This window comes from Alligator mississippiensis, chromosome 4 (assembly GCF_030867095.1).
Source record: "Alligator mississippiensis isolate rAllMis1 chromosome 4, rAllMis1, whole genome shotgun sequence".
Classification (NCBI taxonomy): Eukaryota; Metazoa; Chordata; order Crocodylia; family Alligatoridae; genus Alligator; species Alligator mississippiensis.
Genome location: NC_081827.1, coordinates 114,259,066 through 114,276,009, shown reverse-complemented (window position 1 = coordinate 114,276,009; position 16,944 = coordinate 114,259,066). Strand labels below are relative to the sequence as shown.

The 16,944-nt window shown below is 46.1% G+C and overlaps 1 protein-coding gene across 2 annotated transcripts in view; it reads right to left on the bottom strand.

Moving 5' to 3' along the window:
* Positions 1-773: 773 nt before the first annotated feature.
* AMN1 (antagonist of mitotic exit network 1 homolog) overlaps positions 774-16,944 on the bottom strand; it is a 69,876-nt gene continuing 53,705 nt past the window's right edge. For both annotated transcript variants that reach the window (XM_006271179.4, XM_019489366.2), the window contains one exon: positions 774-4,287. In XM_006271179.4, the coding sequence (XP_006271241.1) occupies positions 4,214-4,287 (74 nt within the window). In that variant the 3' untranslated portion in view covers positions 774-4,213. The remainder of the gene's footprint in view (positions 4,288-16,944) is intronic.

The following is a 16,944-nucleotide window of genomic DNA, read 5'->3' as shown; positions in this document are numbered from 1 at the left end:
CTGGGACTCTTTCCTGCAAAGATAATACAAATCATTAATAATTTCAATTATGCAATTTCATATCTAGTTGGACATAAAATTCTTTCTGTCTCCCTGTCCCTAGGCTGAATGTGCCAGAGTAAGAATGATTTGGTCCTTTTACTATACATTTTAATACTACTGCAGAATGCCTCAGTGCTATCTTTTTTTCAGGCTGGGGTCAAGGTAGAAAGACTGGTCCACTATGTTTTGGAACTGATGGTAAGTTGTTTTTGTCTTTCAAATTAACTCTTCAGTTATCCTGCAATAAAGTGGTCTTAGGCATAATATTTTTTCCCAGGAAATCTTTTTCCCTGGAAAACCTAAAGAAAATTCTGGCCAAAGATGAAGTAGCAGGTCTACAACCATGCTTTTCTCCTTGACAGCTGTAGCTTCTCGACAGTTTGCAAGGAAGCAACCTGACCTATTAGGAAGTATTTGCTGACATACCAACTTGAAAGGGAATTTTCAAAGTAGCCCAGCTCTAATGAGCAACCCTATGATGATTTAATAGATTTCATAGACATTAGGGCTGGTATGGGCCTCGGAAGATCACTGAGTCCAGCCCCCCGCCCCACTAGGCAACTGCCATGAAGGATTTATGGCTGAAAGAGGAAAAAGGTTTCAATTTCAAGCTTCTAAATAGTAACTACAAATGATGGTTTAAAAAGAGGGCTGAAAGTGTGTGTAGGTGTATGAGAGAAGCATTTTGAGTGGAGTCAGAGTAGCTTACAGGCATAAACTTGCCAACTCAATCCAGTTTAAAGATTTACTGGTTTTGATTTTCAAAACAATACAGAAATACTCACAAATACATGCAGTGCTCATTTTCACAGTGTGTTACTCAACACTGTACAACAGGGACAATAACTAGAAGTACTATAAAACATGAAGAATTAACCACATCTTCATATGGTGCATACTAGTATGCTATTTTTCCATTCCACCTCACATTTGCAAACACAAGAAACCTGATTTTAAATAAAGAATCATTCCTGAAGGCAGTGGAGTTACACTGCAAAAAACAACCCCAAAATAAAAAAACCCCTCAAAACAAAACCTCATGAGATCAGAATCAAGCTGCAGAGATGAAAATGCAAATGATACATCAAGCTTTCAAAGAAGAACCCTAAGGACAGGGAAATGTCATTCAAGGAGATTTGTTCATCTCAGTGTGTAGGCATTTATGTATAAAACAAGTTGAGAATATCCCACTAAGTTGAATATTCTAGAAGTGGTTAACAGACAACAAAACAGCTGCATGCAATATTCAAAGGTGAATGTAAGCTGTATCATCCTTCAGCATGACATACAGCTCAGTTAACAGAAGAAAGAGTAGTGTATAATTCCAAATCAAATCCATAAAAGTTAACAGCATTTCTGTGCCACTAGGAACAAATACATTTTCCCTTCCCTGCAAATCACTGCTTCTTTGTTAAAGCTATGAGGAACTCCCATTTTTGGCTGCCTTACACTTTATGCTGTCCATCCTTAGGGTACTATAGTACAACTTTCCACTCTGGCTCAGGGGCAGGTGAAGCAGCATTCTTGCAATAGTTACACTGTAGCTGTTTTTTCCTTTTGGAAGCCCTGGTTTGTGCAACCACTGCTGCTTGTGCCTTATTGACTAAACATCTTGAGCCTGTCAGTGCTGCATTTTAATCAGTTGAGATGGTTCAGCAGAGGTGCAACGTAAAGTATGTCTCCTGCGCGGCCTCAATAGCTTTGGAGTAATTGGCCTGAACTAATAACAGGATTGCAACGTGCCAGAATAGTAAGTTACCTGTAGGCTAGCATGGGAATGCTTAATGGATCTTTAAATGGATCTTTTAGGTGTTTAAGCGGCAGGGGCCTTAATGCTGACTGAATCTTTCTTTGTTTAGACAAGGCAGTTGCCCCAGTTGCTAACACTGGTTTTGCTGCATTAGAGCAAACTGCAGCTCTGCCTGCTTGCAGTACTAAATTGCACTAATTAATTAATTAATATTAAATTGCACTAATGCAGTTTTACCTGTGGTTGCACTTAGAGCAAGTCACCACTCTAGATAAGGCCTTAGCACTGATTTGGAGGAATATGGATTTAAGCAACCTAGCTCAAGAATGTACACATCATTCAGTAAACCTGCTTGAACACTATTTTCTATAACTTGTGTAACTAACACAGGATTGGAGATAAGTGTTGACACTGCAACGTGTTATACATGTTTGTAAGGTGCAACACATTTTTTTGTCTCATTTTGTTTAGAGGTTTACCTTTACTTTGTTCAACCAGAGTTCTGAAAAGATTGATAGAAGACTATTTTTACTTATGGTGGAGTTATGAGCTTAACATAAACCTGGATTGTAACAATGCTGGATTTTAAAAAGTAAATCTGCTCCTTAGTGTTACCTACACTTAAATATTGTTGATAGTCAGGAATTCTACAGAATTCCTAGCCACCCAATTTAAATATAGATATTCCCAAAGCAGAATAGTAACGCAGGGCATTCAAATACCCTCTGTATAACACAGAATTACCACCATTTGCTAGGTAAAGTTTAACACACACCCACTGAACATACACAGGAACACTTACACTGTAATAGACCCACAGGGGACAGAAATCAGCATAACAATTGCAAAACACCAGAAGACCCTGCAGAACCATGTGATAAATTAATCCTAAACCAGTAACATTGAAAATTAAAATTCCTGGACTTGCATGTATTTTTAGAAATTCAAGGTCAAACAATATTTTAATGAATGTATAGATTTTTCAGGGGGCCTGAGGTTCAACTAAATTACTTGAGGAACACACACTGTGCTGATTTAGACTGATGTGGGGTTGGCAGAGAGTCAAAGACAATACTAAATCCAGGTTCCAGTTCTTCTGTTCAGTTACACTTCAGAACTGAGATGGGCCTATCTTTCCATCTCAGCACTTCCATGTATAAATGCTGATAAAAGCTAAAAGAACTGGCTATCTGCTGATATTCAGAGAGCTCATTAAGTCATCGCTATTATACTTAAGTTTAAGCTGTCTTAAAATTCTCGTGGTATTTATCTGCTTATGGGCTATGTTTTTGGGCTTATAAAAATCCAGAGGCCTGAGGAAGGCTACCATGATACCCAAAATCTTGCCTTTGTCTATGTTAACCATGCAGTTGGTCAATAAAAGATCTCCCCCACAACAATTCTTGCCTAAAAATCCAGGTAAGTATATGGTGGTTAAACAAAGTGAAAAGCAACAGCATGAATAACACCTACCAATTTATATTCCTAAAAATAGGAATATAATAGTTAAGAAAGTGGTGAACTGAGACTAGCTGTCATTATGAAGGCCATGTGTGTTTTTCTATTACTTCCCCCTTTCTTCACCTACACTATCTGCTGTATTTTGTCATAAACTTTGCTTCTGATCCTGTAAAAAAGCACATACTTTATGCTTGTGAGTAATGCTATTAACTTCTGAGGGAACTCCTCATGTATGTAGACATAAAGGCTGCCTATACGCATGCTGTTTCACATTTTAATTAGAACATGCCAGAGCAGACTGACTGAGCCTGTTCTACATTCTAATCAGAAATCTCCAGCGTGGCCTCACAGTCATGTTTATAAGCCTCCACATGTTTAAAAATGGCTGCTGGGGCGCTTTATCGAAACCTTGTCAAATGAGGTTTCGATAAAGCATCCTGTGGCCATTATTAAACCTGCAGAGGCTTAATGCACATGATGGTGAGGCATTTTAATTAATTAGAGTGGCTCTCTGGGAACCACTCTAATTAAAACACTCCCTGACACCCCTGAGCATGTGTATAGGCAGCCTAAGTATTTGGAGGGAAGCACTTAGACTGCAAGCTCTTTAGGGCAGGGACTGCATCACATTTGCACAGTGGAGCCTGGGCTTTGCCTGTGGTTCCAAGGCATTTTTCCTAATATAAATATTAATTTCAAAGTGTCTTTTTAATGAAATATGATCCATCTTATGATGTAAAGAAAGATGGTGCTTTAATTAAAGAAAATACCAAATAACAAGGCATTGATACAGGAGCCTGGGACCTGAAATCACTTGGATGGTAACAGAGACCTCTAGTGGAGAGAGAGAGAATGAAGCAATCTGGTGAGACAGAAAGTACCAGTTACCGGAAAAGAAGCTGTTCCCCAGAAAACGTAATTTCCTGAAAAAGCTATATGATCTGTGACCCTTACACTAAATCAATACACAGTCCATGTCACTTGCTTGATTTTGTTTGGTCCAACTAACTGCTCCAATGCTTCTCGGGAACGATCTGTAGAAAAACACACAAAAAATAATGGTCATTAACTGTTCATAACGTATGCAGATGTTGTGCGACAAAACTAGGAATTTGTATTAATTCTGTATAATTTTTCATTTGCTATTACACTCAAACAGATTTTTTTTAGTATATTCTATAATCGGGGACAGGTAGTTGAAAAAATAAATCATTCAGGCACTTTTAGTTATGTAACAGTAGCTAGACAGCAGAAAGAAAAGACCAGATGGTAGCCAGTGAATATATCTGTTATGGTTTTATTATAGAATAAATACACATTTAGGATCAACTATTCAAAAATCTACAGTAAAATATGGCTAAGTAGTCACTCCAAGAGGATGAATAACAATGACTAAATTATCCATGAGCAACTAATAATCATATTTGGCCATATTTCCAACTTTTTGTGAGATAATTAGTCATTCATAGTCATTATTACCTAACTTTATTCTGCATATTACATCAAGAGACAATGAGTGCCACCCTCTGAAATGAAAGCCACAACAAATCATTTGCACTGCTCCTCTTGAATTCAGCAACCACATTGCAAACTGAGTGGGTTGTGAATAGCCTAGATACAAATGATCCAGGAGCTACTATACCTTTTTTAAATTGATGAATCATCAATATAAATTTCTATAGTGATTTTCTATGCATATTTTTTTGGAAATGACGAATTGTGCTTAAACAGGTGACTGATTAACTAAAGTGTATAAATCAGTACAACTCCTGCCTGGGACTTAAGTGCACTGACAAATAAGGTGGTAGTGACAAGTCAGCCATACTTCATTGCAGGGGTATCAAACATACAGACCAACCCATGAAGCCCACTATCCAACCCCCAGTGCTTCCTCTGGGTCCAGTTAAACCCACATAGGGCATAGCATGCACCTGTGATGTGGTACCAGTCTGTAGGCCAGATTGGGCCAATGGAACCCTTCCCCTTCCCCAGCATCCCTGATCTAGTGGCTGCTCCACGGGTCTGAGACCCATGCTGCAAGCGGCACAATCCAGTTGGAGCACCAGCCATGGTGCACGAGGTGGTTACCCTGGCAAGATGGCATCACACGTGGCACCCACTCTGGGACGCATGCCACACATGGCACTTGCTCTAGCCAGTCCAGGACCCACGCTGCATATGATGCTCATAGGTGCTGCATGCAATGTATGTCCTAGACTTGCTGGAGTGTGCACCACATTTGGCACAGTCCCAGAGCTGCTGGGGTGATCCACTTGTGGTGCAGTCTGGCTGGGGTGTCCACTGCATGCAGTGTGAGTGCCACTCTGGCCGGACTATCCCATATGTGGCATCCGTTCCGGCCACCCATAATCCACACCACATGCAGCTCAGGTCCCAGACTGGATGGAGCAGCCACCAGATCAAGTATGCTGGGGGACAGGGAAGGGGAATGGGCCTACAGACTGGCCGCACACCACTCATCCAGTCTGTGGGGATGGATGAGTTTGACATCCCTGCTTTACTGTATTCATTATTACAAGTAAATGATTTTTTTGGTAGACGATATTGTTCTGAGGTGTGAGTCTGGGTTGACTCTTGCCTGTTGTCATTCTCAGTGTTCAGGCTGCTTGGGTCTATGTGGCCTCAGTGCTAGCAAGTGGCCTCCTGAAGTCTAGGTGCGATGCAGAAAGGAAGACTTAAATTCATGTTCAGTGGCAAAGAGTTTGGAGGGGGTTATTGTCACTTTGACAGTACACTAGCTGGTCTGTTTAGTAATCCGCCCAACTCAGAAGAACTGCCTGGGACAATGATAGCAACGCCATGTGTAAATTATACTCCCCTAGGTCGCTACAAAGAAACAATTATTTCATACCAATATTTATCTGTCCTTTTGCTAAGATATCTACTTTTAATTAACTTTTTGCAAGCTCACTCCAGGCCCCCTTCATTTCTTCTCTTATCTCAACACCTGTCCTTATTAATTTTATTTGCTTCTCGTACTCTCTTTTTTGTATCAGCTTCCCTGCTCATTAGAGTGTTTTTTCTACAGTGCTTATCAGGTCATTCAGCAGTCAGAGAGGCCGGTTCTTCCCAAGCTCAATCTAAGAACTTTAGCTTAACGATGGCTTAGCATAATTGGAAGTCCCACCAATTTCACAGAAGCTATCTTAGCTTTAAAAGAGGAGAAACTGGTAGCTTTATAGAGCTATTCAGAGACAGAGTTCCATGGACAGGGTAGGCATGGAAGAAGGCATAAAAATGGCACAGTTTAGGCCACATATAGCAGGCTCAATTAGCAATCAAGAACTGCCCGACATGCACAATGGACACCATTCAACCAGTTTGCTGTATTATTCCGAGCCAGAAAAATAACTGCAGCCTGCCAAATGTTAGGCTTCTATTAGATGCCTAAAACAGTGTGAATAACAAAGTAACTGGCCTTAGTAATTTGTGAGCAGCTGAGCCCATGCTATTCCTGCATGAATTAACCAGCACACATAATTCAGTTAAGTGGTACTTTTAATATTGAAAAATTGGTGGGCTCCAGCAAGCAGCTAGTGTAATTTGCCCAATTTAAATGGTTGCTTAGGCTGCCTGCAGGCTTTTATTCATGTGGGCCATAGCTTGTGACTGGATCAGCACTGCAGCCCACCATTTCCTTCCAGCTGCTCTTGCCACTGAGTTTAGACTGCAGTGAGGGACAGCAGCACTTCAGGCAAGCTGGAGCAATTGGCTGCAGTGGCCAGAGGCGATCACTATGCCATTAGAAAAACTTGGACCAGATTAAATGGCTGAGGATCGGCATGCCCTTACTAAAATGCAGACTGCATTGTACCTTTATGGGCTGCATCTGCCCTGTGTGGCCATAGGTTGCTGACCCATTTGTTGTACTTGGAAGAGTGAACATGAGGACAGGCAAGGCCTGGCGGAGGACTCTGGATCCTGAGAATGCCCCCCGGATGACGGTGGAGCACCCCAAGCGACGGCAGACCCCTCCGGTCCCCCACAGCCCCTTGGCAACGACGGCGGGCCCTAAGCGGTGATGCCCCCCAGACCATGGCAGTCCCGAGGAGGACCCTCCTGAGGGACAGCCCTTCTCCTGGACCCTCCAGGGTTACCCGATGCCCCTGAACCACTGAGGATCCCAGAGCCACCTGGAGGAACCAAGCCGCCGGGAACCCCCCCATCTCCTAGCATTGTTGGCATGGTGGGGGCAGGGTGATACATGAAAGTAATGGAAAAGTAGTGAGGTACAGAGCTATGAAGATCAACAGAAGAAGCCTGAAGTTGATGCATTATATAAGGCAGCTACTGGAGAGTTCTGAAGGGTGAAGACAGGAATGACACAATCTGAAGGATGGGCAAAGAAGAGGGTATTAGCACCTGCAACAGAAGAAAGCTTTCTGGGACACTAACAAGGAAAGAACAAAAGCTTCTCGTAGGAGATATACCTTATTCCATCCTAAGCATAATGTTTTAAGGTGCTGTTGCTCCCAAAGGGCTTTCAGTTCCTACATCAACATGGTTCCAGTAGACAGAGACAGAGAATATAACAAGATTTGCTTTAGTCACTGTCAGTCAAGTGATTCAGCTGGCTTATCTTCCAAAAGTCTTCCAAAATTGTGCATTTTTTACATGCACATCATTAATATGCTGTTTGTCCCATCATTAGCTAGCACACATTAACATGCTTGGGCTCATACCCAGTTTATATGTTGAGTAACCAATAAGAACAGGCACTACACTTGATCTGAGCTCACAAGAGGCTGAGAAGTGATACAAGCACCAAAACCAAGCATGCTCCGTTTATTAGGTGATATCTGGTATGTATACTAACTTTACTCCCCCAAGTCTCAGTAAGCCATTAATCCAGCTAGTTTATCATACTGTATTTTCTCAATTCCGAGATAAGCTTCCCCACCTCATTTAACATGGGGGAAAAGGTCCTTCATCTTGGAAACAAATACAAGTGGTGATGGGGGGCAGGCAGAAGCTTTGGCTAAAGGCTTAGGACCAGAGCTGGAGCCACAGCAGGTGCCTGCCCCGTACCACCTCTGCAAACCCTGCCTCTCCTGCCTCATCTTTGGGCCTCCACCCCTCTTGCCGCATCTCCCCACTACCCATCCCACATCCCCCATGCCCTCCTCACTGCACCACCTCTGCCCCCCCTGCCACAGCCTTGGACCCCCACCCTCCTTCCCCTGTTTCCCCACCCCTGCTGTCTCTGCCCCTTCCCACTTCCCCCTACTGCTTATGCTTGCTCCATGCAGCAGGCACTGTCTTTGCTGCAGCCTGGAACACAGCATAAATCCAGTCCAGCCCCATCACAGTGGTGCTGGCTCTACACTGCTGCTACAGGGCCAGGCTAGGGCCAGGTTAGGCATGGGCCAGGCTAGGCCAGGCTCCATGACCCAGGCTGGCACAGAGAGGGAGCCTGCCACTGCAGAGCAAGGGTAAAGTGGTGGTGGCAGAGGCTGGGTGGGGGAAGATAGGGGAAAAGAAGGGGAACAGGGGAGGTGGGGCAGAGGCTGCAGGGGGCAGGCAGAAGTGGAGGCAAGTGCAGGAGGGGACAAGCAGCAGGGGGCAAGTCCCTTGTCTACTGCCCCCTTACTGCCTCCCCCTGCCATGTGCCTACCCACTTCCTCCCCCACTGCCTACCCTGTTATTGCCTCCCCCATCACCTGCCTCACTACCACTGCTTTCCCTGGTACAGTGGTAGTAGGGATGAATTTAAAATGATCTTCCAATAGTTAGATGCTATGCATGGAAACTTAAAACAAATGTATACCTTTTCCATGTACAGAATTTAAGTATTCCGGGGTTGTCTTAAATTCAGACTCAACTTGGATTTGGGTAAATATAGTATTTCTGTTATTTTGTCCAGGCCTCAGCTCACTGGGCAAGTACAGCCTCTCACCATTCCAAGCCTCCCCGATTAGTTCCTGCCTCTGCTTGTACTGCACTGATACAGCCTACTTCCAGTTTCATATATCACACTTTAAGAGCCTTTACTGATTTAACCCTTCTAGGCCTACCCAACAAGGCCTACAAAATTAATTCCAGGATCAACATTATTTTTGATGTTTAACATTTATACTGGGTTAACCAGAATGCAGCCCCAAAACACTAGGCTTTGTACAAATAGACAGAAAATGACACTGCCATGCTAAATAGATGGCAACAAGAGTACTAGAAGAGCACCACATTCTGATTTGTAATACAGAAATACAACTAAGAGAAAGGCAACAGATGGCCTAACACAGGTTGCTTGCAGATGTGAAACCCCCCCACAAAATGCTCTTTACTTTAAACTCAGTGCACTCCAGTGCCAAGTCTAGTGCATGCCAAGAAAAGGCAGTGCACTAATTTTGACCCAGCTCTGCAGCATTTGTATCAGGCAGCTTAGTGGGGCTTTTCTGGTGATTTTATCTAATAGATGATTGAATCAGCTTTAGATAAAAGTGCCAAAAAGCCCTGCTGAAGCACCTGATCTATATGGACACTGCAGAGAAGGGTTGAACTAACATGCTGTTGCTCCCAGTAAAGTACATCTTTTTTCATGTCTGCAATGATTAGACTTTAATCCATTTGAACCACCACATATTAATCTATCTGAGGTGTCAAGGGGAATCCTACTAAGGACCCTGATAAAGGAGACACTTAAGCATGTACAGTAAAAGCTGTGTTATCTGGCATTTTATTAACTGGCATGCTCTATTAACCAGCATGCCGACTGATGCAGCAAAATCGAAACTGGAAATCCCACCATGGCACTTCTGGTTTTGCCAAGTCCCACTTCACCGACTTTGAACTATGGCCCGGGGCAAAGCAGCCTGTGTGGGGCCTCCCTCCTTGTCCCCTGGCACACTGACTCCAGGGAGTGAAAGCCCTGGCGCACCAGACGTGATGGGAGGGATGGCAGCCTGACCAGGCAAAGACACCTCTCAGGTAACTGGCATATTTGATTAACTGGCACTTCCCATTCCCCATGGATGCCAGATAACACAGCTTTTACTGTATTTAAAATAAAAGTCAGGCTTAAACGCCATTTATGTAGTTAAGCATGTGTCCAAATGCCTTCTTGAGTGAAAACCCTTCCCTGATCCAGGGACTTAAGATACTTCAAATCTGCTCCTCAACGAGAACAGCTTTCTTCCATTTTTTTATATAGACCCAATTCCTGTCTTTTTAATAACTGATTTATACTTGCATCCTAAATCCCAACTGAGTGAATTTGTTTATACCTTGCTAAGTACTTACTCTTGATGTTAGTTCAACTAAATTCAAAGCTAATATATTAATATAACTTTTGAGAATGAAAATGAGATACATTTTCCATAATATGTATGGAAAACCTGGAAACAGCTGTTTAAGAGCAATATTTGGGAAAGGTGGAAATCGTGTTGTGATGCAACATATAGATGTGTCGTGCTGCTTTCTTGTGTCAGGTCATACCATAGTTATTTTTACTTTTCTGTCAGAAACAGATCACATGCCAAGTTGTCTCACACCTAAACTGAACACAGATTATCAGAATTTCAAGCTCTTGGGGTCAGTTACAACCAATGTGCAGTCAAGTGGGAATTGCACATGTTGGTTATTTTCAGAATTTGGAAGCAGAAGGATAAACTTCAGCTGACTATGAAAATGGCCTGACAACGAGTTGTTTTAGACATGAGGGTGCAGGAAGAGACACTAATGTTGACAAAGCTCTCTTTACATGGTTCAAGGAGAAAAGGGAATATGTAGCAGTGGTGCTCAACCTCTGGCTCTAAAGCCATGTCATCCAGCCTGTGGGTTTCCCCACATGTCTAAAAATTTGGCAATGAGGGAGAAGTAGCAGTGTTAATTGCAGCTTCCCTGCTGCCAAATTTCCAGACCCATAGATTTCATAGACATTAGGGCTGGAAGGGACCTCGGAAGATCATCGAGTCCAACCCCCCGCCGAAAGGGCAGGAAGTCAGCTGGGTTCATAGGATCCCAGCAAGATGAGCATCCAGTTTGCTCTTGAAGGTGTTCAATTTAGGCGCTTGAACCACCTCCGGTAGCAGGCTGTTCCAGACCTTGGGGGCTCGGACAGTACAGAAATTCTTCCTTATGTCCAGCCTGAAACGGTCTTGTAGTAGTTTATGACCATTCGACCTAGTCGTCATCCCTTGGGGCGCTCTGGTGAACAAACGTTCCCCCAGATACTGGTGGTCACCCCTGATAAACTTATAGGTGGCCATCAGATCACCCCTGAGCCTGCGCTTTTCCAGGCTAAAGAGCCCCAGGGCTCTCAACCTGTCATCGTAGGGTCTGCTTCCCTGACTTCTAATCATGAGCGTGGCTCTTCTCTGGACTCTCTCAAGCTTCTCCACATCCTTTTTGAATTGTGAAGCCCAAAACTGGACGCAGTACTCCTGCTGCGGCCTCACTACGGCAGAGTACAAGGGGAGAATGATGTCCCGGGATTTGCTTGAGAAGCATCTATGGATGCAAGCCAGCATTTTGGTCGCTTTACTAGCCGCAGCATCGCACTGCAGGCTCATGTTCATCTTGTGGTCAATGATGACCCCGAAGTCTCTTTCTTGCATAGTGCTAGCCAACATAGCACTGCCGAGCCTATAAGGATGCTGCGGATTTTTCTTCCCAAGGTGGAGAACCTTGCATTTATCGGCGTTGAACACCATCAGATTCTCGTCCGCCCACTTGCTGAGCCTGTCCAGGTCAGCCTCGATCACCCGCCTGTCTTCTGGTGTGGATGCTTTTCCCCAAAGTTTGGTGTCATCGGCGAACTCGGCCAGTCCGCTTCTGACTCCAGTGTCCACATCATTAATGAAGATGTTGAACAGTATGGGTCCAAGGACAGAGCCTTGGGGGACCCCACTGGTCACAGGACACCACGATGAGTGACTTCCATCAATTACTACCCTCTGGGTCCGACCCCGGAGCCAGTTTTCCAGCCAGTGGATCATGGAGGACCCAAGGTGACAATTGGCCAGTTTCTCTAAGAGGTGATTATGGGAAACCAGGTCAAAGGCTTTTTTGAAGTCAAGATATATGACATCAATCTCTTCTCCCTTGTCCAGGTGACAGGTCACCTGGTCACAGAAGGAAATGAGATTGGTCAAGCAAGACCTACCCACAACAAACCCGTGCTGGCTATCCCTTAAGATGTTGGCGTTGGCCAGTCCATTAAGGATGGCCTCTTTAATAAACTTTTCAAAGATCTTCCCCGGGATAGAAGTCAGGCTAATGGGCCTATAGTTAGCCGGATCCACTTTCCTCCCTTTCTTGAAGATAGGCACCACATTGGCCTTCTTCCAGTCTTCGGGCACTACACCAGAGTGCCAAGAGTTTTCAAAGATCCGTGCTAGAGGCTGGGCTATGATGCTTGACAGCTCCTTGAGTACCCTGTGGTGAAGATTGTTAGGGCCGGCTGACTTGAAGGTATCCAGCTTCTCAAGATGTTCCTTCACGAAGTCAGCATTAATGGAGGGCAGGGGATCACCCTCACCCGGACTTCCCTGTCCCATAGCGGGCACGGGCGTCCCATGGGACTGATGAAAGACCGACGCAAAGTACCTATTTAATAGGTTGGCTTTTTCCTGGGCGTCAGTTGTCAGTTGCCCCATCTGGTTCAGCAGGGGTCCACTGTTGCCCCTACTTTTCCTCCGGCTCCCCACATATCTGAAAAAGGACTTTTATTGTCCTCGATGCTCAAAGCTAGCTGGAGTTCAGTCGCAGCCTTGGCTTTCCTGGTCTGCTCCCTACAGGACCGAACCAGTGCAGAATAATCCTCCTTGGAGGTGACTCCCATCCTCCATCCTTTGTAGGCCATTCTTTTTAGCCCCAGGAGGTCTGCTAAGTCCCTGGAAAGCCAGGGGGGCTGCTGTGCCCTCTTGCTGCCTTTCCTCCGAGATGGAATAGACTTAGTTTGTGCATTGAGGATCGCTCCCTTGAGGAGCAACCACTCTTCTTGAACTCCCCTTTCTCCGTGGTCATGGTCCCTTAGGGCCTCACTGACAAGCCTCCTGAGCTTGTCAAAGTCGGCTTTCCTGAAGTCAAGGACTTCTGTGTTGCTGACTGACTTGCCAGCTTTTTGGCAGATGGTGAAGGTGATCAGCTCGTGGTCGCTGTCACCCAGCTTCCCATCGATCACTAGGTCGCCGACTAGGTCATCCCCAGTAGCCAGTACCAGGTTGAGCAGTGCTTTGCCTCTCGTTGGCCCATAGACTTCTTGAGTCAGGTAGAGGTCATCCACGCACGAGAGGAAGCTCTGCGACCGCTCAGATTTTGCTGAGCGATCCTCCCATAAGATGTCCGGGTAATTGAAGTCACCCATGACAACCATGGTCCTGGAGCGTGCGGCCTCAGCCAGTTCCCGGGCAAACTCCTGGTCAAGCTCAGGACTTTGGGTGGGAGGTCTGTAGCAGACTCCCACCATTGTGTCCCCTGTGCCGTGTTCCCCACGGATTTTAACCCAGAGGGTACCAGGCGTCTACCCTGGTCACCAATATCGGCTTGCAGGGACGTGTAGCTTTCCTTAACATAGAGAGCTACACCCCCGCCCCTTTACTCTACACGATCCCTCCTGTACAGGGTATAGCCATCTATACCTGTGGTCCAGTCATGGGTGGAGTCCCACCAGGTCTCCGTTATCCCTGTGACATCATAATTATTTGCATTGAGCAGGAGGATGAGTTCCTCCTGCTTATTCCCCAAGCTCCTGGCATTTGTGTACAGGCAAGCAAGTGTCCCCTGGGGGGCTCCTTCCTTGCCCACAGATTTTGCCAGGGCTGGGGCAGGGGTGGGCTCCCTTAAGTGCCTTGAACTACTGGCTTTGCAAGGATTGCTCAGCAGGCCAGCAGTGGTGGTAGTGCCTCCGTCCCCCAGAGGGCTTAGTTTAAAGCCTGGTGGAGCAGGTCAGCCAGTCTGGCTGAGAAGAGCCTCCTCCCTAGGGGAGAGAGGTGGAGGCCATCTCTTCCCAGCAGCTCGCCGCCTCTCTCGCCAAAGAGCGGGCTGTGGTCATGAAAGCCAAAGCCTTCCCGACGACACCAGCGCCGCAGTCTTTGGTTGACCACGTGGATCCTCCTCTCCCTCCTCGGCCCATAGCCTGAGACTGGGAGGATCGACGAGAACACCACCTGTGCCCCCAGACCTTTTAGCCCCGCTCCCAAATCCCTGTAGCACCTCATGACCCAGCTGGGAGCGCTCCGAGCCGTGTCATTGGTGCCCACGTGAATTAGGAGCATGGGATAGTGGTCTGTGGGTTTGAGGAGCTCTGGGATTCTCTCCGCAATGTCCCGGATGCGGGCCCCCGGGAAGCAGCAGACTTCCCAGGCTAAGGGGTCGGAGCGGCAGATTGCCCTCTCAGTCCCCCTCAGGAGAGAGTCTCCCACAACAAACACCCTACGTTTTGTCTTGGGGAGAGCAGGGGTGGGAGCTGCAGTTGGGCCCATGTTGCCTGCGGGAGCCGGCAACTCAGCAGGCTCTGCTGGAGCGGCAAGAGGTGCATACCTGTTGCTCAGCTCCGGCTGGGCAGGGGCCTTGGTGCGGCGGGCCTTAGGGCCCTTGACCACCGTGGTCCATGCCCCTGGCTAGACAGAGCGGGAGGTCCCGGAGTCCTCCTTTGGCGTGGAGGGAGACTGTGGTCTACCCTCCGCCTCCCGGGGGAGAAGGGCCTGGCAGTAGGAGTCTATCTCCTGCTTGCAGTCCCTGATGGCACGCAGTCTGTGGACTGTGGCCTGGAGCTCCTCCAGCTGGCGTGCCAGAGACCCCAAAAGGGAGCAGACCCCACAAGGGGAGGTCACCATGCTCCCAGGTCCCAGAGCCTGAAAAAGGGACAGGCAGCCCCTGCAGCCGAGAGCCAGGGGCTCCGGAGGAAGCCCTGTGGCCTGGATGACATGGTCCAATATGCTAGATTGTGCTGGTGCACCGTGTCACTCAGCGGCCAGAATCCAGCAGATCCAGCACACCTGCAGACTGATTCTACACATGGCACTTGCCCCCCAGACCAGCACTGTACCATTCATCTGGCCTGTGGGGCCTGAAGGTTGAAAATTACTGGTTTACAAGATAGAAGAACTGTTTCAATATTACAAAAAAAAAAAGCATGGAGAAAGTTAGCAGATAAACCAGTAACTGAGCAATAGCAGAGTGAAATATTTCCTCACATACATGAACAATTTGCCCCTGGTTAAACTTTGCAATGTTGAAGCATCAACTGGCTGAAAAGGTAGGACTGTCAGCCTGCATCCAGAGCTAAAAGATATGCCTCTTACTGAATGACTAGCCTGCACATCCCAAATAATTGTTTCTCACTAACATTCAGTTTGAATTCTTATTCTACTAACACTTCATCTTTGACATAACTTACAGATCAGTGTGGTGAAGAATATGAAGGAACATTAGTTATCAAAGATTGCTGTTGCTCTATAAGGGAACTCTAAAGCAGATTTTTAGACAGCTCTGAAATCTATTATTTTGTTAGACTGGATTAATCCTATTGAGGCACAACAAGATGTAAAGCCAAAACCAATTTTCATCTGTTTTGAGACAAGTTAATTTGTTATGCCAGACTTGCTTTTATTTTTGGAGAGCTGATGAGAAATTACTCAGTGCTGCAGTTGTTATAAGGGCGGAGAATCAAGCTCAACTTAAAAAAAACACTAAAACAGATAATGAAAAGGGTTAAGAGGGCAAGAATGAGTTGTGTAGGCCTCACTGGGACACTGATCAATATATATATTGCTCACACAAAGGCTTCGCTAAATCACTGGCCAGAGTAAGCCTAATCAGTGAACCTTGCCAAGGCACAAACTCCTTACATAAGCAAAATTTGGAATGTGGTTAAGATGTGAGCCAGATGTGCATTCCTGCAAAGAGATGGCAAGAGGTTGTACAAGGTACAGGATGGTCCAGTACCACGATGATAAGGATGGAATGGGAACACCCAGATCAGGATGTAAAACAAGTTCATGGTACAGGATGGCTCAAGATATTGGTGGAATGTAATATGTCAGTCAGAATGTAATACCCTCAGGCCCAGGGTCAGTGAGGACCTAATCGGGGAGCTTCTGGTGGGACTAGACACGTTCAAGTCAGCAGGTCCTGATGATCTCCACCCCAGACTGCTGAGGGAACTGGCCAAGGCCATTGCAGGACCCCTGGCACAGCTTTACGAGCACTTGCGGTGCTCTGGTGAGGTGCCGGAGGACTGGAAAAGGGCAAATGTGGTCCCCATTTTCAAGAAGGGAGGAAAGAGGACCCAGGAAACTACAGGCCCATTAGTCTTACCTCGGTCCTGGGAAAGCTCTTTGAGAAAATTATCCAGGAGCACATCTGCGAGGGATCTGCAGGGGAGATTATGCTTAGGGGCAATCAACATGGGTTCACTAGAGGCAGGTTCTGTCAGACTAACCTGGTTGCCTTCTACGACCAGGTCACACAATCCTTGGACGCAGGTGTCGTGGTGGATGTAGTCTTTCTGTACTTTAGGAAGGCCTTCGACGCTGTCTCTCACCCCATTCTCATTAAAAAATTAGGCGACTGTGGTGTCAACGCCTACACAGTTGGATGGGTCGCAAACTGGTCGGAGGGTCGCACCCAGAGAGTGGTGGTGGATGGGTCATTTTCGACCTGGAGGGATGTGGACAGTGGGGTTCCCCAGAGCTCGGTCCTCGGGCCTGCACTGTTTAACATCTTCA